The sequence below is a fragment of the Sturnus vulgaris genome, chromosome 5, assembly GCF_052056855.1.
Source record: "Sturnus vulgaris isolate bStuVul1 chromosome 5, bStuVul1.hap1, whole genome shotgun sequence".
NCBI lineage: Eukaryota > Metazoa > Chordata > Aves > Passeriformes > Sturnidae > Sturnus > Sturnus vulgaris.
The window spans coordinates 40,399,489-40,426,790 of record NC_142247.1 but is presented as its reverse complement, the minus strand read 5'-3'; the positions used below and the strand labels follow the sequence as shown (position 1 = coordinate 40,426,790).

Genomic DNA, 27,302 nt, shown 5'->3' with positions numbered 1-27,302 from the left:
TATCTGATATTTACAGTATAACTCCATGATGCATCTGCATCTGGTTTGTAAGATTTCTCCTCCTTAAAAAACCTCTTTTCTCTTCCAAATCTCAGAAAAAACGTCTATAGCCACACTGGGAAACAGTTTTGAAAGCAATCTTCCAGTTGTCTCTTTTCTCTCGTGTACAGAAATTGTTACTTCTCTAATTAGAAATAACACTTATCATTTTAATAGATAGCTGTCTAAATGGACAGAAGTCTAAAAAACTAGCTTTATGATACAAATATTTTCTCACTAAGACTCACCAAAACTCATGATGAATTAATAGAGTCCAACTGCTGTTTTCTCAAAATCATTATTGAAGAGATTGTATTAAAGATACCACATTCCAGGAAAAAAAAATCCTGCTAAATATTCCCTCTTTTGCAATACATTTAGCGTTTCTATTACGCAGAGATATCAGATTTTGCTCACATCTCTGACAAAGGGACTGGAGTAAGCATTGATCTGCAAATTAATTCATATTAGCTTGTCACCATTAACAAGCGCAAAGATAAAGAACGCTAAACGTGCTTGTGCAAAGACTTCCTAAATGCAAGAGAGACCAGCATCAGCTAGACACACACTTACCATTTCTGACTGACTGTAGCAGTAGCTCTACTAATCAGAAAGATGAATGGATGCATAGTCTGTCAGAAAAGGGAACAAAGACCTGTGGCTACAGGCAAAAAGCTCCCTGCTTACTGGGCTAGGATGCTTCATTTGCATTATTCGTAGCAAAACAGCTCTTGTCAGGAGGTTTTTGACCACCCATTCTCTTTTATTTCACAGTGGAATTAGGTGATATTATCTATAGCTAATTGTTTGGATTCCTAGAATAGGCTGAGCAAGCAGTAGCATAGGCTGGGCCACACTGGTTTAATACAGCTTTGGAATACAGGCTAGATCATCACCCTGCTCACATCCGCAGCACAAAACAAACCAGTGTCCTTTTGACCAGAGTGCCGTGTCAGCCTCTTCAAGGAAAGACTGCATCCAAGAGGATCAGACTCAGCATTAGAACTTAATCTTTCTAGAGCTGCCAGACCAGTGGTTCTACCTCCCCAGGTGGACTAGCACTCTCCTGCTTTCAGAAGAAAACAGCTCAGTTTATGTACTAGTGTGAAATGGTGATAGTAGAGAACTTGCTAGACATCTGCTGTATTTACCTCAACTCTGCTAACTCACTGCTTAACAACTCCCTGGCAATTTCTGGCTCATTTGTACCGATGAGAAGAGCTGTCACCATTTCTCTTTTTATTTAAATGAGTTTATATGGTAAAAACACGGTGGAGGTTAGCAGGTGTCACTCTAAAGGTGTATCTATTACACAGATATACACGTTTACCCCTTCCCTGTATCAGTTCAAAGATCAGGAAATAGTTTCTGACTCAAGCACGTCAAACTTCCCCTTTGCATCATGCTTCATACTAGGCTTGTCTGTGGTACATGTCCTCTGCAGACTGCTCAGCTTGACCAAAAGGCACAGAGGGTAACAAGGAATCTACTGGAGAACAAAACCAAGCCAATACCTGGAGCTCAACAGGCACAAGACAAAGGGGCCATCTCTTCCAGCAGCACTGCCACTCCAGGAAGCAATCACTGCTGTTCTGCTGTTCCACACCCATTCCCCGGGTACGTATTTCAAGGTACATACTATAAAATCCAAGAACCCCCACTATACCCATCTATTCAAGAGCAGAGGTATAAAAGCCACGTAAAACATTGGTATGTCCTCGATCAGGCTGTCACCAACAAGCTGAGATCACAATGTCTCCAGGACTTATTCCTGCTTACTTGAAACTGAGGGGTACAGGGAAAGCTGAGCTTTGCAAGAAGCCATAGGCTTTCCCAGCTGCTGCTTTGGTATTTAAGAAACATCAAGCTTCATACTTCATTGTATTTTTGTCTCTTTGAACATAAATTGTATGTAATCACTTAAAATGAGCTTTTCTTAAGGTGCCTTCCAGCCAATTTTTACCAGAAATTATTACCATCCTCAAATCCTGAAAGTCAGAATCCACTTTCAGGGTCTCAGAAGTAATCATTATCCCCCTCTGAAGAGCACATCAGCATCTATCTGAGTGCTCCCTAGAAATGGCAGACGGAGAATACTACAGGAATTTATCTTGTAAAAGGATAGGCTCTGATTATTTCCCTAACGCTTAAAGTTCCTATGGCGTGTGGCATTTGGGAGCTGTATTTTGGTGCTCAGAGAACAGAGTTCCATAGAAATGACAACTAAGCTGATGGCAAAACCATCTAGTTGTACTAAGAGATATAAATGCATGTCACAGAATACTTTTATTATTTAAAGAACTTTTATTATTTACAATAGAAAGAAGAAAGCAGCTACATGCAAAGTACAAGTTGGGGTTTTTTTCTTGCATATTTATGCACAATACCAACACTGCACAAATGCTTAAATATTCTTTTTTCCCCTCTTTTTTCTAAAAGTTTCTACTTTTTCCTCATTGGCCTCTATATATTAAATGTACCTTGTAATGCAGGAAATGCTGCCAAATGTTTCCCTGGGAAAAATACTAGGGTAATAAAGGTTTGGAAGAAATCTAGTGAACAAACCAGATGTCAACATATTTGAATGAAACCATGCATAAGGTATGTGAAACTGAAAAACTGAAATTACTCTAGGGGGACAAAAAGGCATCCTTCCAGTTAAGTCTGTTAATAGAGAACCTTGGCTGCTGAGTACATTGAACAATTTCACTTTCCAGCAGGAAACATTACCACTGTAAGAGACTTTCTTAGCCTGTCTATTAGGGAGTGCCATATTTCAGGCATTCAGAGCATAAAGCAATGACAACAATGCAGTCACATGAAGTTGTTCCATGCCAGCTGTGCACAATTCCTGAAGTGGTACTGTGCATATGGGGCCTTTGAGAAGTTATTTGGAGTTCAAGTGCCTGTAAGATTTTCCTTGTGGTTCATTGCAAAGCCAACACTTGACTGACTTGCTTGGCAATGTGACATGTTGTCCACATATGATCTGCTGTACAGAAAATGCATTTTGTCTTTTCTGCTTGTTTAAGAACCAAATTGCTCTCTGACATAGGAAAAAATTTTAAGGGGATATGATGGACTACAGCAATTTCTGATTTTACCAACACAAATCAGATTATTTGTAACAATCCTGACTCAAGAAGCTATCCACCTTGAAAGTTACTTAAAAAACAATCAAAATTTGGATTTTCAATTCATATCTTAAATTAAAAAATTGAAGTCATCTAACCTGAAAATATCAAGGATTTGGAAAATTATATTCTGCCAAACCTAATCCTAATGTGCTCAGTTTTAAACATACATAACCCAGCAAAATGTAGCCTCTGGCTTAAAAACAATCCTGTATTAAAGCCATAGGTAATCTGTCTTACATAATGCTATTTGCATTTTGTAAATCCTGTTAAAAATACTTGTGACATCAAATCGATGTCTTCTAATCGCAAATGTAACATCCAAACCAGGACTCACACAGTAGACCTGGTTCAGAGCTTTTTCTTTATTTTATGAATAGTCCTTATAGCATTTATGGTATACATCAACAGTACAGTGGTATGAAGTTTAGTATTTTAGTACAAATATAAATTAAATTAGAGAGTTATCATCACTTATCCTTGGGAATTAAACTAGAGTCTAATGTTCCAGTTTGGTGAATGGAACTCATGTCCCATGGGATGGAATGGTAACACAAAGTTTTGCCACTAAGAAAACGGATTATAACTTTATGGTAGGAACTTAATATTAAATCTTATGCTAATTCATCTTATCCCACTGAAATTTTAAACAGCAATTCAGTTTACAGCATCAAAAAAGTCACAGAATGTAGGCAGATACCCCAGTACACTGCACAGGTCCCAATTTAGCCTTAGAAGTTCCTAGAGAGTCAACTTCATTCCCCCAGTTGTGCACACAACACATATTCTGAGTAGATAAACATTTCTCTTTGGTTTAACACTCTACAGCTCTCTAAATAGATGTGATAAGCACCTGAAGTCTACAAGAGTTCTCTTGAAGAACTGCAAAAGTCAGACATGATGGGGATCACAGTTCCTGAGAAGCAGAAAAAGTGATAATTCTGCTCACTTCTTCCTTAGCCAGGTGGCTAGAGCACATACTTAATGACAGGAGACCAACTTCAAGCTCCACATGGGAAGAGCTGATTGAACAGGTCTGCTGATGTTTTATTACAGAATACAGGCTCATTGGAGAGTATAATCTGGCATACAATCTCTGCCAGTCATTGCACTGTTGCCCAGTTGCAAAGGGGCTCAGGGCAGATGGAAACTTCCTGGGTCCTGGCAGTCAGAACCCAGAGCACAGAAGTGACTGAGATCTCATGAAGCCCAGCAAAAAAACAAAACAAAACAAAACCCAGACCAAAACAAAAAGCAAAACAAAAAACAAACAAAACACGACATGTTCAATTTTTACAGTAACATTTGTCAGAAATACATCTTAGAGTCCAACAGGGTTCCAAGCCCTGATCTGGTTTAGTTTAGTCTGATGGTCTCTTTAAATTTGAAAATACAAGTGCTGCATGTCTTACAGAGTCTGGCATACACTCAGCATAATAACAAGTATGCCAAGGTCTCATCTCTGATAGCAGCTAAAAGCAGAAGCTGGAGGGAAAAGGATACTTTTGTGGCAATGCCCTCCCAGCCTTCATCACCTGAAAGCTCAGAGGCCCGGTGGAATTTCCCACTGCTCAACTCTACTGCTATACCATCTTGATGAATACTAACATCTGTACACCATGTTGTCATCAGAATAAAGACATCCAATTTCAGAAGCTGTAGTAGGCTGTTTGAAACACTACATGCTGTTCGTGACAGCAGCTGTAAAGTTAGCAATTAACACTAGCACAGAAACTACTTAAAGACATAGTATGCTTCCAGGACAACAGCACAATACCACAGCATTTTTCCAGAAAGTTTGTAAAATGTGTATCAGTTCCTTTATCCCGATTTTACTATCAAATTTTGGTCTAAACCAATATACTTTATATTGTGGCAAGATAAACAGAATTTATAATTGTGGAGAAAAACAAAATTAAATTCAAAACACCGTAGAGTTACCAGGTATCAAGGCTGTGTCTGTGTGCACACCCAGCACACTTACCAGCCTCCAGCATGGACCAGAAACTGTTCAACTGAAATAGATCAGTCCCTTGTAGCATTTGCACAGCATGATGACTGAATAAACTCTCACCTGCCTTTATAACAAGGCAGCTGGTAAACAGGACCTCTTCAGCTGGGAATAATGGACAGTCCCTGAAGTTTCCCCAGGCAGCTCCAGCTGTGCACAGGCCAACTGGAGTTACTTGCAAGCATGAATAGCACCTGATGTCGAGAATCCAGCATTCCCAGAGACTCCCTGAGGCAGCTGAAACTGTTCCTATTTACATCGCAATCTCCTGTGTATATGCAAGACAGCCAGGAAATACAAAATTGAATAGAGTTTATGGTAAACCAAAAAAAAAAAAAAAAAACGGATTATGCATAATCAGCAGAAAACATTTTGTGGAGTCTCATTTAATCCAGATGAAGAGACTTCCACCGCCATGTGATAAAGGACCATCAGACCCTATCCAAGAGATTCAATTCCTCAGATGAGCATTACTCAACACAAAAGAAACCAGTCGATTACTTTTCCCATTCCCTCTTTAAACAAACAGCTGTGCAACAACACTGAGAGCTATTTGGAGACAAGGGATTATATTGTCTTTTTCAAGGAAACACTATGGTCATCTCACAAAATCTGTCAACACATTAAGCCTACTTCATCTACATCTGTGTTGTTTTCTTAATGGTTTCCAAATTTAGGTTTTTGGCATAGTACCTAGAAATACTTGTTTTATCAAAGTTGCACTGAACTAAGTAACAGCAAATGATCAAAAGCCCAATTCAAGCTTCAGATCAATCCTAGAGGCATTTTTCCTGTTTTGCATAGATGGTAGACCAGAAAAAGCCAGTAATAGTGAGATATTTTAATGTAATTTTAAAATAATGACACCAGATGGAAAAAAAAGAACTACACTCATTTCTCACACATTTTTCTCAAACTGCTGAAGTAAATTCACTTATCACCAATGTTCCTGCAAGTAATTTAAGTTACTACCCAGACAGGATCAGAACAGTATTTCCCAAGTGAAGGCTGCACCTACCACTCACATTACAGGTTTTCAGTCAATCCAAGTGTGACCAGCTTCACAACTCTGGCTTCTCAAAAAACCCAGCCACTACAGACAAGTTTGTTCTTATTTTATTTTTGTTTCTTCATATACACTTTTAGGTGATCCCAATAGTTTTCCTGTTCCTTAAGGACCAACCATGACTGCTTTGAATCGACAGTGATGAGCAGCAGTAATGGCAGACACAGGTTACACCTTAAGACCAGTTGGGAACTGGTGCTGATGTGCACAGTACAGTCATTGCCCCAGAAGGTGCCATTCCCACCCTCATTTCCTTCCCTACAAGCACAGTTTTATTACAGTTATCCAAGGCAGTAAAGAGATCAGATAATTATTTAATTTTTTTTTAAAAAGCCACGGGGATAGCCCATGCTTACACACGTTACAGAAGAACCTCAGCAGTGTAGCTGATGTCAAGGAAGTCAGTTGGACTGTTCAGTATGAATGGACACAAATCCCTCCACGAATACTGACCTCGGATCAGACAGCACAGCACAAAAAGTTACTCTCCTGCTCTCTTACCTACGTTTGCTCACAAGAAGTCAATTTGGGGCACTTCTACATTTATAGCATAGTTAATACATAGCCTGAAAAATAAATAGAAATAGCCTTAGCAGAAATCACAGCTTGGAGAATAAACAGAAATACACGTAATAGAAAGCTCTTGATTTAATACTACTAATGATAATCTAATGATTACAACTTTCCAGTGCAACATTAAAACCACTACCAGTTCCTGGGACAGTTGGCTGGGATACACAAGGGATGCTCCACCCAAACACACCCCGTGCTTCAAAGTGTAACAAAAATGAATGAAATCTCCATACTCATCACCTTTTGTCACCAAGCTTTGTATCTAATCAGTAATTTCACTACAACAGAATACCATCCATTCATGCTGAAGTAAGTGAGGACAATCTGGACATGCTGGTTCTCCAAACTCAGTATTAGTGGCATTGTCTTCAGCCGTGTGCAGGATATTATATTTTCTTTACAGTATAGTTGTTAGCTTTCCTGTACTGAAGCACAACTCAGAAATAAACTAGTTTGATCTAAATCTAAGTCTGCTTTTCCACATCACCAATAAGATTAATCACCTCAAATTCAGCTTCATTAACAGCAAAGGAAACTTGATGAGCAAGGTATGTGTGCTACATGAAGTGCTTCTGAAAGTGGAATACTTATGCTAACCATGTGTCCTTTCACACAGTTTTTAAACTGTGGTACTGAACAGTGACATATAAACCAGTAACAAAATTCACCAATATGAATCTATTTAGTGGAGCAGGCTTTAATATTCTTGAAAAACATAAGTGCTAAAACACTGTAGTGCATAGTACCTGTCAATTGTGTCCAGAAGCTATAATCACACATTTCAATCTCATTAGGACTGGTAATGTATGGACAAATAGCCACAGCCTTAAAGAACACACAGAAATTTGCAAAATAATTTTGTATGAAAACTCAAAGTCATGAGACAACAAAGGTTTTAAGATACTTCAGAGTCTGACTGTCTGATTATATTAAAGTACATAAGCCTTCTTAAAAGGAAATTAAGTTTTGTTTTACATTTCTGTGCCTACTAACACTCAATTGCACTCAAAGCAAGATTTACATACTAATTACTTGCCTATGCCTGAATAGCAGGTATTTAAAATCTATCACTGGATGGTAGAAACAGCAATGAAGGGATAAAGAAGAAAAGGAAGTAAAAAATGTTGCTCTTCTGGGTCCTACTTATAGGCTTGCAAGTGTTTCATTTTGGGCTCCGCTCAAATCTTTGTTAGAGGGTTACTGTTCAGAAATTGAATTACATTGCAAAGGTTGAGTTACATTTTCAGTTCTATCTGAAAAGCAATGGGCTGTTTTTCCCAAGGATTCTTAGTGTTAAAAATTATCAGCATCTCTGTTTCCCATAGTAATATTTCAATTGCAATATATTGAAAAGTACTAAAATGTTTAAATTCCAAGTTATATTTCAAGGCCATCAGTTCAGTTCCTTTCTTCGTTGATTATAAAAATAAATTAATATTAATACTGAGAAGAATTACTGTAATTATGATCAAACTAATTCCACTAATCTGAATTCTATTTTTGAAAATGATCAAAAATTACAGTAGTGCACTAACTCACCACAGTGGATTATAAATTATTTCCCGCAACCACGGATATTTATCTTTGACTAATAAAAGCAAATTTTCAACTATTTTTAAATATACTTTCAGATACAGAAGTCTCACTCCATCTTCTACTCCATCTGTCTTCCAGGATAATCCAGACACCCAACTTCAGGGATCAAAATTATTCTGCATCTTCAGAGAAATATGCTCTTGTACTATTTTGCAATTTTCATTCCAGTGTTTTCTGTCGCAATTCAGAGGTGTGTAGAATAATCACTGGAGCATAGATCAAGGGATCAACACAGAACGGTCATTTTTCCACTTGTGAGAAGCAAGTAAAGGAACAGATGAGCAGTCTTTATGAGAAGATTCTTCCAAATTATTTTTTTAACCTTAATTCTTTACTAATTCAGACAATATTTCAGAGTTACAAGCATCACTCACTAAAACTACAGCTCGAGGTTTTGTTTTAGTAAACAAGAAATCATAGCTGTATTCTGTTAGTACTTATTTATGTAATTAAATGGACTTCTCTTTGCTCTGTTTCCCCTCACTTCACATTCTCTTCTGGTTTCAGCACTTTCTTTCTCTTCTCTTCAATAAATATGTCTTTTTATTGACAAACAAGGAAGCTACCTACTCATTTGCAATTTGAACTTTCTCATCTATAATAATAAAAATAATGGTATTTATTTACTTTAGTTTGCTGTCATGAGTATGATTAGTAACTGTTGGGCTGTCTTTCAATATAATCTCAGTTAAACTAAGTGGGTGGGGGAATTCACAGGAATGTTTGACTCTTTTAGGACAGCTTTACCTCAGGAAAAAAAAACACACATAAATGTCTGTATAACATAATGAACACAAAGACTAAATGCGAACTTTGGCATTAGCCCTGGCAGCCACTTATCTTCCAACAGATTGTGATGCTGCAGATGTTCTCAGCAACAGTGTTTCTGTCACTGTATCTGAGGGACAGAATTGAGCCCTTGCAGAGAGCTATCAAATCTCATAAATTTAGCTAGTTTCTTTTAAAAGGTGCAAAAATCAACCAATTATTAACTGCAACTCTGATTTCATTTTTAGGTGTTTCTAGGTTTCTAGACATAGAGGGCAGGGGGAAGCTAGGACATATTCAAGCGAACGATTTATTAAAATTTGTATATGCATGGTTAATTCCCATGGTAATCTTTCAAGTGTCTGATCCTGTCAATTCTGCATGTGATGAGAAGTTTACTCCTATATTTCAATGCCAAGAGGGTGAGAAGGTTGTGAATTACGTGACACTTTAGTATTGGAGAAATTCTCTCAGATAAAGTTTTGGGGATGATATCTGCAACCCATATTACAAAGGATGTCTCTGGAACTGTGCCTGCTGGAAATGATAGTGAGAAGACTGGAAACCTGGGCAGCATTTAAGGCTGTTTGGATGACTTCAGCATAACTGGTAGAGTTGAGGCCCCCAGAGAGCAACCAAAGGTTTTAAGATATGATTGTAAAGAATAGTGTGGCTTCAAAACAAAGGGTTACAGGTTTTTCTTTCCTCACAAAACGTCTAGGTTTTAGAGAAAAGTAATCCAAAGAAAAGACACTATCACTGTAACTTGAGACAGTGCATGAGGAGTAAAACCTAAAACATGACTTGCTTTAATTAAACACCTACATTCCTATCAAGTAAGCTAAATAAAAATTACAAGACATCATCTTTAACTAAAATCTACACTACAGCTTTCCTGAAAAAGGCTACTTTATTGAAGCATTTAATTTTAGGTCCATAACGTTAAATATTTTCCATAATACTCTGAAGAGCAAAATTACACAGTTTAAAGGACATAAATGTTATTAATAAAATAAAATTATATGCAAATCCTGGGGTATATCTGGGAAAACATGAAATTTAATTCAGAGTGATTCTTTATTCTTTTAACTACAAGGGAGAAACTATTGAGAAAGGAGGGTACTTTTCATTCTCAAATGAAAAACATGCTCTAATTAAAATTAAAGGACTCAATATGAGTTAAGTTTAAGAACTCATTATTTACAGGTCAAATGCATGATCTGATTAACTACTCTGACTTCCACTGTAGATCTATAAAACCTCAGGTGAGTTCTAAGCAGATGTATTTACTTTCATCTTAAACACTAAACAGTATTATATTTCTGTCAATGTATGAAATTTTGTGCATTTTTACCGCGTTATTTATTTAGTCATTATCTCACTCCATTTTTTTATAGGCATAGACTCCTTCCTAAGGATTTGGGGTTGGAGTCATTAAAAACTGTGCCTGCCCTCTGGTGGTCGCACTCTTCTTTTTATATGTTCCAACATTTCTATCTCTTTTGAGTTAAAAATACTCTTTAACAACTACCACCTACAAGGTCTAATAGATACTTAGCTTTTAGTCACCTTGGACTGGCTTGCTTTCCAGTTATGCAAGCGCCTACATTTCGACTTTATCATGCAGAAATAGTTCACGTGTAAGTTAAGATATTCTTGGTTTTATCTCTTTCTAGATTCAAGCTTAGATAGAAGTTCAAATCACTCCAACTACAGAAAAGCAGAAAATCATAAACCTGAATTTTCAATTTATATTGAGATTGTAAGTTTGGTGTTGTCTGGGAAAGATGTTACACCTCGTAACACATTGAGATATTGGCTACTAGACTCCAAGGTCCATAAATACATTAAATGCTTCTAAGAGAAAACAGGGATCTTTGAAAGACTATTTTCACATTACAGGTGTCAGAGCTGCACTGTACAGAAACTGCTGTAAAGACACAATCACTCCAGTAGGAAAAAAGCAAACCAAAATATGCCTAAGGTACATACAGCTCCAATATGAATGACGAGTTCCTTCACAAGCCCAAAGTTGTCCCAAACACCCTTGTAGTACTACTTAGAGTGAGTGGCAGCAATTAGTGACAACTCTTATCTGCCTCCATGCCCAAACCTAGGCCAAGGGAATAATAATGATACCTGCATCAGAAAGAAGCTTGGAAGACTATGGATTGTCTGTAAGAGCCTCAAGAACATAGCACAGAACCATAGAAACACCACTTTGCAAGAGGATCTCAAGGACCCTTGGTTCAGCTTTTCTTGGCAAAAGCACAGTCTAGACAAGATGTCCCAACAGTCTGTCTACATGCATCTTAAAAGTGTCCAGTGTTGGGGAACCAACCACTCGCCTGGGGAGAATATTCCAATCGCTGATTGTTCTCATTGTAAAAAACTTTCCTCCATGGACAAAATACAGCTCTTCACAGCAGCTGGACCAGAACACAAAACTTACAGTTCCAAGACTCGAGAATGCCTACAGGCTTCAGTGTATTCAGCATTGCATGCAAAAACTCCATTTTTGTTCTCTTCTTTTTTAATGAAGAGTTCTCTCTTGTAAACTTACTCAAATCCTGTACAATTTTGAAAGGATGGGAAAGGAAAAGAAATGTATCTTGCTTTTCTGAGCTTCAGTAGGAACTACCTAGTCATAAGAGATGAAAAATCAGTAAAATGGTTAGCACAGACTATCAACATCTCACCTCAGCCAATGGGAAAACCAAGTTTTGATTTTTTTGTTGCCATGTAACAAATGCAACAAAATATACTAACCTCAGCTGAACTCACAATTTGAAAATTACTTCCATTTCAAAAGAGCACCAAAACAAGAGGATTTAACTTCCTATTATATATTTAGTTTGTTCAGAGACTACAGCACTGGCCTGCAGGTGGTGGTGGGGCTGGGTAGAAGGACCCACAGATTCCAGTTTACTCAAAGTGGCAGTAACCAAGTCACTAAACCTGTTCATTGCCCCCAAAGAGCAGCTGTGGCCAAGCTTTCCTCTTCCTCCTATCACTTGAAAATTGTAAGAAGGAATGCACGTCAAGCATCTCCCACATTATCTTAGAGATACAAACAGCAGGAGAGGGGCAAACCCCACTTTTTAGTCCTTCTAAACACTGGACAAACAGGGAAGAGAACCATTGATCTTGTTACAAAGGATAACTTGTGTACGAGCCTGCTGATGAACAACACTTAACTCTTAAACATTCTTGAAAAGTGGTCCATCTCATGATTTCTTTTTCCTCTTCTTTTGAATTTTGTTGATTTCTACTACCTTGCCCATGCTACAATACTCAGTGGGGAAGCCTTCCCCTGGCCAGCACCTGTGCTCTGGACAGTTAACTCCATGGAATTGTTCTCCACCAGCAGAACTGTTTCCTGACTCCAAATCTGGTAAAAAGGCTGACTTTTGCACTCACTGATTACACACCACCTTTGCAAATACACAGACACACACAGAGCCCTACAGTATTGTGACACTGTAAAGGCAGTCCCTTACATGAACCCTCAGAATCATGCTGGACAAACACATCAGAAAAAGACAATCTGTACTCGTGTATAAACACTGCCATGTCCTCACTTAGGTAACAGTCTAAAAGAAAGTGGTATGTTAATGTTTTGGTTGGTGGTCCGGAAAAACCTAATTAGTGTCCAAAGACTAACTCATACAACTGGGAAGTTATGGATCAGCTTTTATTTCCTCAAACAAGCTGTTGAACAGTAACAATTACATACTCTATACCCAAGGAAATTAAAAGGTCATGTATACCTAGTGATGCAGACAAAGTATAAGGGCAACTCACTTCCTATTGGGATGCATCCAAATTCAGCAGTCTTACATGAGTATTTACAGAATTTAGAGAGACAACATCTGTACCAATTCTGTCTGATGTAACTGACAATTTAGACAGCTAGTTCCTTTCTAATGAGACTGTTTTTTAAAGTTATCACGTCCTCATAACTTGAACTAGCCTTTTTTCCTCTCTTGGCTATTTTTATGCATCTGAGATGCTCCACATCAAATGCTGCTTTTTTATATAAAGTTTAGCTGCTTAAAGGAGAATGGGGGTACTGTGAGCTCTTACAGAAACATTTTATAATTCAAGCTGTTATGCTTCCATACTAAAAAGTTAACAAGGGGAAAGCTGTAATCACATTATGAATCGAGCCATTTCAAAACCAAAACAGTGTAGGAAAACAGTGTATTCACAAAATGAATACTAAGATACATCCCAATTCATACAGCAAACAAAAAAAAAAAAAAAAAATTGAAAGCTTCTTAACAACAGTTAATAGAGGATCCAGATGAACATTTTTGTACTTATTCAACATTTACTAGAAGGGAGAAGCTAAAGATCAATCCAGAGGAGTATTTGCAATGCAATTAGGCTAGACAAGTAAGCCTGAATGTATGCCAGCTGCAGGGGTCTGCCCTTAATTCACACAATCAAATGTCTAGTGTGTCACACAGTGTCTAGCATCAGTATCTCCAGTATTAAAAGTCCCATCAGATATGCATTTGTTTACTGAGCATCTAATCAGGCTCTGAACACATATCTAAGCTGTACCTTCTAGCAGTCTATATGGCAGTCCATCACCATCTGTCAGTTAAAGCTCCCGCAGACGGAAAAAAAAAATCAATTCAAGCAAATGCGTTCGGCACTCAAACTAAGCTATCATTCACATTTCAATATAAGACTTGAATTCCTTTTCAGTGTTCTTCAACTCTGACCCAGCTCTACCCCCTCCTTCACTGAAAAGGGCAAAGACAACAGCCCAGCAAGTGGGACAGGCAAAACAGACCTCCTTTGTTCACTTTTTCCCTTTCAGTTTTTCTATTGAGGTAAATAACTGAAAGCTCAGCCAGCCTCCAGTAGCTCAGAAGAAAGCAATATAGCTAGCTTGCAACTATCCTTTCCTGGTTAACAAACTGCAGGACAAAACGGACAGTGCATCATGTTAATCTTATTATTAGAGATTAACTCTTTACAAATTCCCTTAATATTACATTTATGAGATAGTATTCATAGATGCAGAAGTTGCAATGTCCTTAATACTGAACTGAACAGGCAATAAACACGCCAATTTAAAATGCAACTAATTATAACTGCAGAGAAAGTATAATGGAATTTTTTAAATACTATCAGCCCACTCAGGAAAGCAAAATCAAATTCATTGCATATTGCCCAACACTATCTCCTACATTATTCCCTCAGCTTTCATTACCAAGATATACCTTCCTCTGTATGACTTCCCATTTTACCATCTCTGTTCATAAAACAGGAAAAAACGAGCAAGTCCAGCGAAAACTGAACAGCACAATTTTACTGTACCATTTCAATATAATGGAAGTATGCACAATTTAAGGTGATTTGAGACAGATTAACAAAACAACAGAATAACAGCAATTTCGCAGCTGCAGGCAAAACACAATTAATTTTTAGGCTGATTGAGCTATTTGAGCTGTGCAGTAATCTATTTTAAAAATGCCAGACCCTTAGTGTATTCAATCTTTTATGTCCAGATATCATGGCAAGTCCTCTCACTAAAGCAGGAAGGATGGGCAACATGCATTACTGTTTCCTGATTTGAAATCAGAATCCTCAAAATAATAAAATCTGACAATTGGAGAGACATCTCATTAACCCCTAAGAAACTCTTAACTTGGTTACTAAAGCTTCTGCTGTCACCTTCTTGAGCGCTAGAGAGAAACACTAGAGTGCAACAAGCTAGCAGGAGGTCTCGGTATGCATCATTGGATTTGTTATTTGTTATTAAAATAAAGACCATTTAAAATAGCCTAATTTTCTTATTACAGCCCTTTTCGTCAAACAAGCTGTGGTATATGTGATAAATAATACGCTTTCTTCAAAAAGATAAGGAACAGTATCTAAGGCTCACATTCTGGTGATCTCATTCACCTTGAACATTATTATTTTTGAGTAATTGTACTGTGGCCAGTAATACTAATGACAGAACTAAGATACTAATACGAGTATGATTAGTTGTGGATTTATCTACGAGTTGTGAAGAAGGTTTTAGCTCCATCCTTAGCACCAGCTGGTATATACTACTCCACCATCCGATGTGGTCACACAGCTGTACAGTTTGCCTTTAGCTACACTGCCTTTGCACATCCCAGAATGTGAATTCATTCAATGGATCCCAAGTTCTGTCACCACCCAGCAGCTTTCTGGGTTTGCTTCTTTACATTCAATATTCTCAGAATGTAACACTTTCCCAGTTCTATACTGATATAGTCTGACAGCTAATTTTAGACACTCAAGAGAATTTCAAAGTACTTTGAAATTCAAATAAGCAACTTTCACAGACTTCAGCATCACACTCTTTAGCATCTCTGCTCACTTGCACTGCAATTTCTTTTCAAAAGTAAATAAATGCCTGAGGTATATTCACACAAATGATAATATCAAACACATTAAACAAATATTAAAAAGATGCGGCACCTGAAAGTGAGTTTTCTGATTTCTAGATCCTTTGAGCTATATAACACTAAACTATCCTTCTCTTTCCAGCTGTTATCTTTTGCCAAAGAACAGCAGCAACACTGAGCTCTTGGCATATAAGCTGCTCTCAAATTCAAAAGACAGTCCAGATGCTTTCTGATGTCGTACGGTGACCTCTTTTATGCACAGACCCATATAATTGCTATCCATAAATTAACGTTGAAATGATTAATAGTGCACCTATTAGGTACAATAAAGTTTTCAGGTTTCATCTTCCTTTTCCACAATATACTTAATTAAGAATCAAAATCAGACACAGAGAAAGAAATGCATAAAGACGGGGAAAATAAGAAAGAAGAAACATAGGTGTTTAATGTCGGCTTTTTCACTCAGTAGGAGGTTGCTTTGAATAAACACAAAAAAGCTGGACCTTTATGGATAAAAGAACATCATGTCATGATCTATGGGTTTCACTGTAAAGCTATATATCACATTTTCCATTGTTTTATCCAACTACACAGAGAGCTAAGCAATAGCATTCCTTTCACAGAGTACTTGTCAATATGGAACAGTCTTATTGACTGGGCTGAAACACACTATGTTCTTAAATATTTAAACAGCTTGGCATTATTAATCAGGTACTGTTTACACTTAGATTCCAAAGCCTTGGTTTAAACACATTTCAGACTTCAAAACTAACACATCTATGCTGAAGATCTCAGAGACAGCTGAAGGTTTGGTTAATTATTAGTTTGTAACCAAAGAGACAAGTGCACTCGCTGCACAGACTTCAGCACGATATTCTGCATTAATCGCCATCAAGAAGCCAAAGAAGCCAAAATAGGGAAAACACGAAAAGCCCGCAATTCAGACACATTGTAGATATTTTATACCTAAACAAAATCGCAACTGTGAGGAGGGGAAAAAAAAAAAAAAAAAAAAAAAGCACGGGCGATAAATAAAGGCGCAAGAGCCGGCAGGCGGACGGCGGCAGTTCAGCACCGACAGCTCCTTCCCCCGCACACGCCCGGCCCTCGCCCCCGCCGGCCAGCGCACGAAATGGCGACCGAGCCCGCCCGGGGATGTGGGCGCGTCGCAGCCGCGGAGCGTCCCCGCCCGGCCCGCCGGCCCCGACCCGCCCGCCCCGGGAGGTGCCACCGGCCGCCGCCGCAACAAAGCCCCGCAGCGGCCGCCGCGGCACCGGGCGGGCTCCTCCTCGCCCGCCCCCTCGGAGGAGCCCCGGCACCCACGGAGGACGGGCGGCTCCTCACCGTCGAGGCGGCGCTGCGGGGGGAATGGATGTGGCAGCGGCGGTGCGGAGGGATGGGTGTGGAAGCGGCGGTGCGGAGGGATAGATGTGACACCGGCGGGATGTGACACCGGCGCGACGGCGGGCGCGGCAGCTCCCTCAGCGTGATGCGCGGTGACAGAGACAGGGAGGTCGGTACTCACGGGAAGGTGCGGCCCCTCCGCCCGGGGAGAAGAGGGTCGAGGAGGTACTGGTACTGGCGCTGCCGCTGCTCCTGCTGCTGCTGCTGCCCGCTCGGCAGCCCGGCGAGAAGAGCCGCGGCGGGCGCGCTCCCGCGCTATGCCCTCCCCTCCGCACCGCCCCCGCGCGGGGAACGCGCTCTCCCGCGGGGGGGGGCGGGAAAGGCGCGCGCGTCTGCGCGAGCCGCGCCGGGTGGGCGCGCGCACGGCGCGAGGGCCGGGGCGGGGCTGGGGCGGGGCTGGGGCGGGGCGCGGGCCCCTCGCACCTGAGGGGGCGCGGGGCGCTTCCATCTTGAACATCCCTGCCTCCCTCCCCGTTTCGTCCCTGCCTCCGCCACTCGGCTACAGCCAGGGTGGAATCGCCATTGTGCCACCGCTCAGGGGCTCCTGGACCGACCCGGCCCTGAGCCGCCCCAGCAGCGCCCGTGCCCGGCAGGCCCCGGGCCCCCCTGTGCCTTCCCCCGGCCGGGACAGCCGAGCGCTCCCCTCGGCACCCTCGGGGCCGTCCCCTCCCGGCAAGGGCGGTGTTTTAAATAGCCGCATTATTTTAGCCCGGCAATGCCCCTCTAAATAGATGGTTTCAGCAAGTTCCCAAACTGGAGACAAGGATATTATTTTACACTCGAGAATTGTCCTGTTGAACTCGTTAAATTTACAGTTCACAAGTTCAGGAAGGCGGGCGCTTGGATGCGATCACTGAAAGAGAAGCTCTGACACCATTTGGAGAAGGGCCGGGACGGGGCTTATTCCAAGTAAACCTTTCTGCTGAACACACCTGTCACAGAGCTCTCCTTTCCTTTCACGTCAGTTCGTTTAATGCACGACATCAGAAATGATTTTAATGTAATTTTGACACTTCGATGGGCTGTGCTCGGTATCGCTCGAAATTAACCCAACTGTACCTTTAACATGTAGTAAATGTGATTAACTGCTGCTGCTGAATTTGCCTTTGGATATGCCGTTGTAGGAATAGCCTTTTGTGCATTGCAAGGTGGCAACTTCTGTAGTGGTTAACCATTATACATTTCAGGGAACAGCTCTCAAGGTGAACTCTATGGTGATAAATTAATAGTGCAAAACACAATGCCTAAGATGAGCAAATAACCCTTACCCTGCATCTCTGCAGAAACCACATTATGACTCCGGCAAGTTAAATCTGAACATCTGACCTTCTGAAAACAACACTTGAGATGAATAACAGATTCTGTAAATGATATAGCACATGAATATAAATATCCAAGGGTCAAACAATAAGTCAGACATTACTGATTCAGACTTTGGAGATATTCAAACTCCTATCAATTTGAGGCCAGGATATTAATGTTTGAGACCATAATATGCAAAGAAGATTAGATGAATGTGAAGAAAAAATATTTTATATAGAGAGAAGTCTTAAATGTTCTTTCGTTTTGTTTTTTTTCATTTTTTTTGCTAACAATTTTTTGCTGTACAACTCCCATGATTCCAACTGATTTATTTAACTACAAAAACACTACAGTCTAAGTAAATGTGTGTCAGTGTATACAGAGATGGCCTTAAAATGCTAGGATATTGCCTGATTTTTCTTCCATGATATTGTGTTCCATCAGGAGGAGATCATGTAGCCACTCCTGGCTTCATGAAAATATAGGTATAAAATGCAGAGAGAAAACTGCCTGAGAAATTATCTGTCTGTTTGCATGCCTGATGGATTCTATAGGCAACAAGGTGACCCAAACCTTCAGGAGGTGGACTATAGAACTGCAGGACACTTGAGGGGAATGATTTGAGTTGAAAGTTTACCTTTCTTAAAATGCCGGATCAAAGATCTGGTTAGTATTTGGATGGCCAGCATACGATACTTCATAAACACAAACCAGTGGGATGTGGCAAACAACTTGGTGGAAATTAGACCACAAAACCTATGTAAGTGAAGAGATTTTACTGTTGCAGAGAGGGCATAATAAACAACTCTATATTGAGATAATAAACAGCGCCTACTGATGTATGATGAAGCTGAAGTGTTGCAGGTGATATTATTACACCATTGTGATTCCCCTGAGAATTTTAAATCTGTATTTTTTTTATATTACATAGATAAACAAATACATACATTCAATAGCAGAAAGTAGATCTTTCCAAATTGTGGCATAATTATTAGTAAACAAGTAAATTCAAAGGTTTATACACCTAGGAGCTACTGGTGATGCTGATGATGGCATCTGCTAGTCTGGATGACTGCTACCCATACTGACAGTAGGATGGTGGCACCAAGCAAAAAGGAGCAGGTGAGCTTGGTGGCATAGACAACAATAGCCATTATGATAAGCAGAAGTCTTGTGGCTGAAGGAATATTAGCTTTCAGAGTTCTCTGCTGCCTTGCATCTTTTCTGTAGTCATCATACTTTTTGTAGCCTTTCTTCTCACTGTCTGCTGCAACCATATCCATGGATGGGCAGCTCCAAACATAGTCTTCACATTCCTTTATTACCAACCTTGGGTTTTTTAGCCATCATCTCCTGCTTTCTTCTATATTGATCTGTTGGAGTTTTTTGTAGTCTTTCTTTAGGGAAGTGCTGATCAGGTACACAACATATTTACATATTTATTTAGCTACAAAATTGATTTATGATTGCAGTATTGTGACAAAGGAAAAAAAATCTAGCAACAACTTGTCTGTGATGGGTATCAGTTGTGATCTGGATATTGAAAAGTGTTTTTAGGAAGAGGTTACAAATAAAATACTTCAGAGAGCTGATACACTGGGAAAGGCTAGTGTTAGCTGAAAATAATTCTTTGACTTTTTTCATAAAGCAGACATTTAAAAGTGATGTGGAAAGACATCTTTGGTTGTTCATCTCACCTAACTTTAGATGTCTACTATGTGAATGTCTGCATCTGAGCTAGTCACTCTCTCCACTGAGCATAAAGGGAACCAGAAATAGGCACTTTTAGTGTATGATTCATCTAACCTATTTTAGATGTCTACATTAGAATAAGCCAAGTTGCATCCTAGAAATGCCTGTTTCTCTCCATTGACTGTAACAGGACCAGCGGGTATCTCATTTAGCTGTAAATGTCTACATTGTAAGAGTCTGCATGTACTCATCTGAATGCCATCCATGTGATTTTGACATGACTTATCCCACTGTCCCACTGTTCCACTTGTTTTGAGGTCATACAATGGTGAATGAAGCATGGTGTAGCCTGCAAAGTACTTTTCACAAAGTAAAATGGTGAGGTATACTCCACTGAATGTACTGAAAGTCAATACAATTTAGACTAATCAAATTCAGTAGATTCTGGGGGGGCCCAATCAAACACTGAATAACTTTTGAGATTAATTTTAATCTAGTTTATTTATAGGCACTTCATATTTCATTTGGAGGGGTTTTTTGATACCATAGCAGGGAAGTAAATGCACTTAACTGCTGGACTAATACTCCTCAGAAGCTAGTATTTATTTACTGTAGAAGCATAAAATGAGAATATTTCTAAGCAGAAAAGAGACCAAAGACAAGATCAAAAGCTTAAGTGATAATGTCTAATGTTAAAAGCTGCACTTCTTGGTAAGAGTAACAAATCAGCTTTCACAGAGCACCAGGCAGAGGATGTGTTTTGATGTAAAATATGTTGAGAACTAGGGTAGCAGGAGGATTGTACAGGAAAGACATTGCATGCAAGTGTTGTGATGTGCAATCAACAATTAAAAAATAATTTGAGGCTTAAAGAGCTATTCTCTCAAAAAACAATTTGTGACAAGAGTTAGGTCTTCCATTCATAAGCTATCACCTAGGTTTCCCTTACAAGAAATTGGAGTTCTCCTGGAACCCCAGAAGGCTAGCAGGCTAAGCAAAGAGCCAGTTGGAAACAGCCACATGGAAATGCCATGGTTTGAATCATGCCTATTTAGGACTTTAAATATTCAAAGCTGGTGGCAAATACTGCCAGGAATTCACAGGGTGGAAACTTCCTTCAGGAATTAGATGCTTGAGTGAAAAATGAAAGGACGTCATCCTTTTCTTTGAGAAGTAGGTGGAGAGGAGGAACTGTCGATGCTGTCACCTGCCCCATCTTTCATTAGCTTGATCATTAGAGTGCTGATAAAGAAAGCAGGAACTCTGGGCTAAGTTGTTTCTTTCACCCAATGAACTTCAACTTCTCAGGGCACAAACTTAGCAAAACATGTGAGGATGAAGATAGAGTGTACAATCCACTCATACAGGATAGTTAAACACTGAGACGAAGTAAGATTACAGACATAAAATACGTCTCGCGAGCAAGAAAAGTGTGATATGTTTGACTGTGTGTGGGGAAACTTGGGTTTTAACCCTATGTCTACACATATTTCACTGCCTGTTTCTTTGGATGTCTTTTTTGTTGTTGCTGTTGTTAGATTTTTAAGTGGCATTGGTTGCCCCCAAATAGCTGGAGTGTCTTGATTATACCATGACTAATGACTAGAGCATTCTCTCTTGTGCCTATGAGTATCTAATAATTCCATGGAAAATGAAATACCTTCAGAAGGAGATATGAAAACACCATTTTATTTAGGAATACTCAATTTCTTAGCTGCTAGTTAGAATAGGCTGGAAAAAGAGTTAATCATATATCAAACCCCCTGAACAACTCTAATTGCAGGAAGACGGTGCCATCAGCTTGATTTTGTGTCAAGTTTAATTGATCAGGTGGATGTGCTCTGAGAATGCTTAAGAGATCAGATTTTTCAGGTAAAATTGAGAGATTAACTTTTAAAAACATTTGCAGATACCATCATATGCAGACAACTGTGCTTTTGTCCTTGCTCAGGAGGTGATCTCAAGGGATATAAAGGACCATTGGAACTTTTCAGAAACTTGAGAGAAAGGATTATAAAATTTGTATTTAATATTATCTCTGTCATATTACAGAAACTACATCTGTTTTTGACAGCTGTGTTCAAAATGGTGAAATGGCTAAACTCAATGGAAATTTGATATTAATTTCAACAGGACCAATGTTTTATCTGATATGTAAATAAAGGAAGGAAGTCCTTCACACACAGTGGATTAAACTGTCTGCAAACACCAAACACTTTTTGTATATATTATTAGACTTCACATTTTTCCATTAGAAGAAGCTGGCTGAGACAATTAAAAATCTCTCAGAAGAATAACTCAAGGTTCAACGTTCTTGAAAAACTACTCCACAAAGATCAAAAGTCTACAGACCCCAGACAATTTGTCCAAAGGACTTCTAAAGTGTTGAATACTAAGCAGCTCCATTTTCAAAAGCAGGAGCTTAAAGTCAAGCTTGATGTTATGATTTAACCTGTTTCATCCTTCAGCAAAGTGTCTCACACGTTAAGAGACTTTGTCTTTAGTGGAGTTTTTTCCATCATGGAAATGATCTAGGAAGAAATGCCAAGATTCTGGAAATGCCTAATAATAGCTATTAGAGCTATAACTCTTTCTTCAGTGTAACTTCATTCCTATCCATCAAGTATTAATGCATTTCTTTATTGTGCATATCCATAATGTGAATGAACTTAATGATTTTACACACGCTCACAAAAACTAAGCATGTATTGAAGTATTTTATGATGACAGAAGAAAAAGAGCGAAGTTGGTGAAAAAGTAAGGGTTGCTCCTTTTTCCAACACATTAATATAAATTTTGATCACATGCCTTAGAAAAAGGTAAGGTTTTGCCTGGGAAACTGAGAAGATGAAGATGGAAATCTTTGTGAAAAATTGTATTAATTAAGTCCTTTTGAAGTTATCCTTTAGTCTTGAACTACAAAAGTACCCAAAGGGCCTTAGTCTCCTTGCTTAGGATACACATTTTCTTTAAATCTTCAGTACCTTCTGAGAATGAAATTAGTTTTAAATTACAAACACACCATTGCCCTAATGGCTTACATTTGGATTTCTTTAGCAGTGAGAAAATCTCCGGATAAATTGACTGGCTTTACAGCAGAGGGATGTCAGGTCATGGTCCTAGTAGCTTTCTGATGGAGAAAGCAGTGAACAATCAACTTTATTTTTTCTGCAAACATATTTCCAAGATTGCTTGTATTGGTCACTACATCAGGATAAGGATGTATTTTTAAAGGTCCAGAAAACTATAATTTCAAATGAAAGGTTTCACTCTTCATGGTTTTATTTAAGGTTGTCCAGAATACCACAGGAAAACCCTGATCTCTTACTCTGGAAATGTACAATTCACACTGAAAAAACACCCAGGGCAGGAGGAAAAGCAATCCTTGTGCAGCCCATCCCCTCAGTTATAGTGAATATTGTTGTGTGGTGTGCGAGTATTCTCAGCTTTAAATCACACTGAGATTAGTTAATAATTCCTAGGGTCTGTCATACTTCAGGCACAAAACGGTGTTTAGAAGATTGATGATCACTGGAACAGCCAACCAGTAGCTCTTTTGAAACCAAGAAGAGCAGCTGAGATCCTTTGGGAATATTCTAGTTGCATGGACTGCTAGGTATGAACTGGGAATTTAAAGGGTACAAAAAATCTGCCCCAGATGAATCAAATACTTTAAATTACTCAGAAAAAACCCTGCTGAAAATGGTAATTTGGGAACATAAGAAATGAATTAAACACAACGCATTTGTGCATCACAAGAAATGTAATTACACATGCTTAACAAAATAAAGGAATTTTAAGATTTTTAAATGCTGATTTTCTAAATGCTGTCAGGTGATGATTGCCACATGCTTTTGAGTTTAACTTGAGGTGCAATAAATTTGCAAAGGTTCTGTTTCATGTGGAGTGGGAGCACCAACATAAACAGAAGTAATACCTTTCTTTTATCCCCTCATTCCTAAAAGAAAATTGCACTGATACATAAACATCAAGTATATCTATTTAGTTTTACTGCTCTGTCTTTAGCAGATGAGCTTCTGCTTGTGTTTTTATCTTTTGTTTAATCATTTCCAATTCTTGGTTTACTGGCATAGCACTCCTCAGTACAGCACCCAAATGCTTTGTTATGTCCTCTTCTGCTTGATCCCCCCTAACCCTCTGCCCGAGCTTCGTTATTTCTCCATTCTTTTCTGGCAAGAGCATATAATTTTCCTTTCACAAACTAGAGGAAAGTTACATAGTTTCTAAGAGAACACTGGAAATTACTCTTCTCTGCCTCGCTTTGCTGGAAGAGCTATTACTACATACAGCAATTATCATAAAGTTTGGGTATCTTCCATTTCTGTGCTGTGTGTCACTCAAATACACAAAACCCTGTAATTATGATGTATGATCCCTGGTGCTCACGCTTTCCTCTCACTGGAAGTGAGCCCTTTTCCAATTTGTGTTCTAAGATTGTCAGTCTTTCATTCTGTAAATACCCTTGCTCTTTCCAAAGTGCTCAGGCAGAGCTCACATTTAAAGGATTATCACTCACCTCTTCTGGTGCCAGAACCTGCTTCCCTGCTTGCTGTGATGCTGACTGCTACAGGAGTCTGGCAGTTTCCTCAGCTCAAGAGTTCCTTTGAGTATTTTGAAAACTTTCAGAAGCAAATTAGTTACCAGCTCTATGGCCTCAAACCAGATGGCTGAAGTGACAGAGCACAGACTGTGTGATAATACATCATTCACCAAGAGTGGTAAAAAAAGATTTTCCTGGTTTACTCTAATACCAACTGATTTTTTTTCTTTTTTTCTTTTTTTTTTTTTTTTTACTGCCGACCAGTTGAGGGAGGGGATTGTCCCACTCTGCTCTGTACTGGTGCAGTCTCAGCTCAGGCACTGTGTGCACTTTTGGGCACCATAATATAAGAAATATATGAAGGTATTAGAGAGCATCCAGAGAAGGGTCACAGACATAGGAAATGGTCTAGAGGGGAATAGGGGAGGCCTCATAGCAGCCTACTGCTTTATTATGAGGAGAAGAGGAGGACATGTGCTGATCTGTTCTCTATGGTGATCAGCCATAGAGCCCGAGAGAATGGCATGAAGGATTAGGCTGTATACCAGGAAAAGGTTTCTCACCCAGAGAGAGTTGTTGGGCACTGGCACAGGCTCCCCAGGGAAATGGCCACAGCATCAGCCTGACAGAACCCAAGAAGAGTTTCGACAATACTCTCAGGTACATGGTGTGATTGTTGGGGCTGAGCGAAACTTTGAGATCCTAGACATCTTCACTGTGATGAGGAAGGGTAGGTGCAGCTGAGCGCACAGCTGACTACTTGCCACCATCTACCGTGACACTTTGTTTGAGTAACAATAGACATATGCTTAGAGATGGGAGACAACACAGTTCTAGCACGTATATCTGGATGAAGATGTAAAACACTGACATTGAACCTTCTGTGATGTGATTGGTTGACCTTCACAGCAGTGACTGCAGATCAGAGGTTAATTCTAAAATACAGAATAGTTGTAGCAGTTATTGTGTAATTTAAGTTAAAGGAAGGCTGCAGTGCTATATCTCTGTAAAGCTATTTGAGCATGTCTGCATCAGATTAGAAATTTAACTGCATTCAATAATTTTCTAATCTGTTATTTACTGTTGTGGGAGGAAGGGTTTATGAGATTCAGTGTGTTTGTTTTTACAAATACAGTCTGACAAGGTGACTTACCTTCTGAAGAAGCTCTTTATTCTCATTTCTTTTTAGGTAACTAGAGAAGAAAAGCTGTCCAGAAACTGTCATAAAAAGAGTACATACTTCTGAGCACCTAATTAGAAGCTTTCTTTGCTACTTTATAAAGGCTTTGGCTCTGCTTTGTGCAGTTGCATATTCCTTCATTATCTTCCCTTAGAATGCCTCTGGCTGCATCCCTAATGCTTTCAGGGTCTGGAGAAAGACTCAGCTGTTTTCCAGAGGATCCATACTCCTCAAGAAACATGACTTTCACAGTTCCAGTCAGAACACTTCCTCGTGCTCTGCAGTGATTTGAGGCTGCCAGCACGTATTCCATGCCCCCTGCAGGTGTGCTTTCATAGAATCATAGATAGCACTTCTCTGAAAAAGCATGGCACCACAGGCACATACTGGAACCAATTAAGTTTTATCACCACCAGCAGCCCTTCCAAATAATAGAGAAAGACATTTGGAATAGCAGTCTGCCTATTGCCATGTTACCCCATGGTGACAACCAAAGTCATGCAAGTGGCTTGTAGGGTTAGCAGAGCCATGCTGATCCTTTGGCTCTTCAGGAAACATGCTCCTTTCCACACACATCTGAGAACCTCATCTAACATCCCTCAGCCCAGTGCTGAATCTGGCTTGGAAACTTTGCTGTCTCATTGTACAGTAAATTTCTCTGGGACAGAAGGCTGGCATGGGAGTCTTCTTTTGAGGAACAGTCCCAGGCAGAAAGGAGAAGGCTTGGCACAATCTTCCTGCTAAGAATAGCTGCCTATTTCACAAGCATCCCTGTATGTCAGCTGGGCACTTGATACCAGGTCTATCAGGGATGCTCTCCACAGCAAAGGTTACTAGAACAAGGCATCTGCTGTCAGATGGATTTTATTTCTTCTGGAGACTCCACACCTCTGAAGTGCTTTTGGAATGGGGAACTTACCATGGGAACCTTCTGCAGAGGGACCTCTTGACACTGTTAGTCTTTCAGAATACCTTCAGGGTTTGGCATTCTAAGCCCAACTGGAAACCAGACATTTCAAGTATTTTGGGGACCTGAGAACTTGTCCTTTCCAGTGCTTTTAGTGACTTTGACCTGACTGTGAGCTATTGTGACCATGGAGTATTGTTTTCTGAGGCCTGGCTGCAAGAGCTTCTTCTTTACAAGGAGCAATTGTGAGGGAGGAAAGCAAAGGCATTGTGCCCTCAATGGTAATAATGAACTAAGTCTTCTTCCTCATTATCACCAGATAGAATGTGTGCTTTTTTTCTGTGTGCTTTGACTTTTTAAAGGCCTGACTGATCAGAAAGACCACTAATGTGAAGTGGTTCCAACTCCAGTGTGAAGGAGGAGTGTCTGTTGAATGCCCAGTTGCAGTCTGTGTCCAGCAGCTGCAGTGCCCCATGCCAGCAGGGCCATTGCAAGATGACCAAGCTCCCAAGCAGCACGAACTGTGTGGTAATGATGCTGCTTTCTGGGCATGCCACAGGGAAAGCAACTCATACCAGTGATCAACTCACACTGGCAAAAGACAAGAGTAATGCCACAGTCATAATCTAACCCACTATGGATGTATGCAGTTCAGGAAACCAATCTCTTTGTTA

General features: G+C 39.7%; 2 protein-coding genes across 49 annotated transcripts in view; one reads left to right on the top strand and one right to left on the bottom strand.

Moving 5' to 3' along the window:
* The window catches only part of NRCAM (neuronal cell adhesion molecule), a 152,115-nt gene extending 134,880 nt beyond the window's left edge, over nucleotides 1-17,235 (bottom strand). For 35 of the 48 annotated variants that reach the window (XM_088165528.1, XM_088165529.1, XM_088165531.1 and 32 more), the window contains exon 1: nucleotides 17,108-17,235. The gene's annotated coding sequence lies outside the window, so the exon portion shown is untranslated. The remainder of the gene's footprint in view (nucleotides 1-17,107) is intronic. The other 13 variants (XM_088165521.1, XM_088165522.1, XM_088165523.1 and 10 more) reach the window with 7 other exon arrangements.
* The window catches only part of LOC148223674 (uncharacterized), a 41,251-nt gene continuing 30,912 nt past the window's right edge, over nucleotides 16,964-27,302 (top strand). The window contains exon 1 of the mRNA XM_088165541.1: nucleotides 16,964-17,095. Within this exon, the coding sequence (XP_088021667.1) occupies nucleotides 17,072-17,095 (24 nt within the window). The 5' untranslated portion in view covers nucleotides 16,964-17,071. The remainder of the gene's footprint in view (nucleotides 17,096-27,302) is intronic.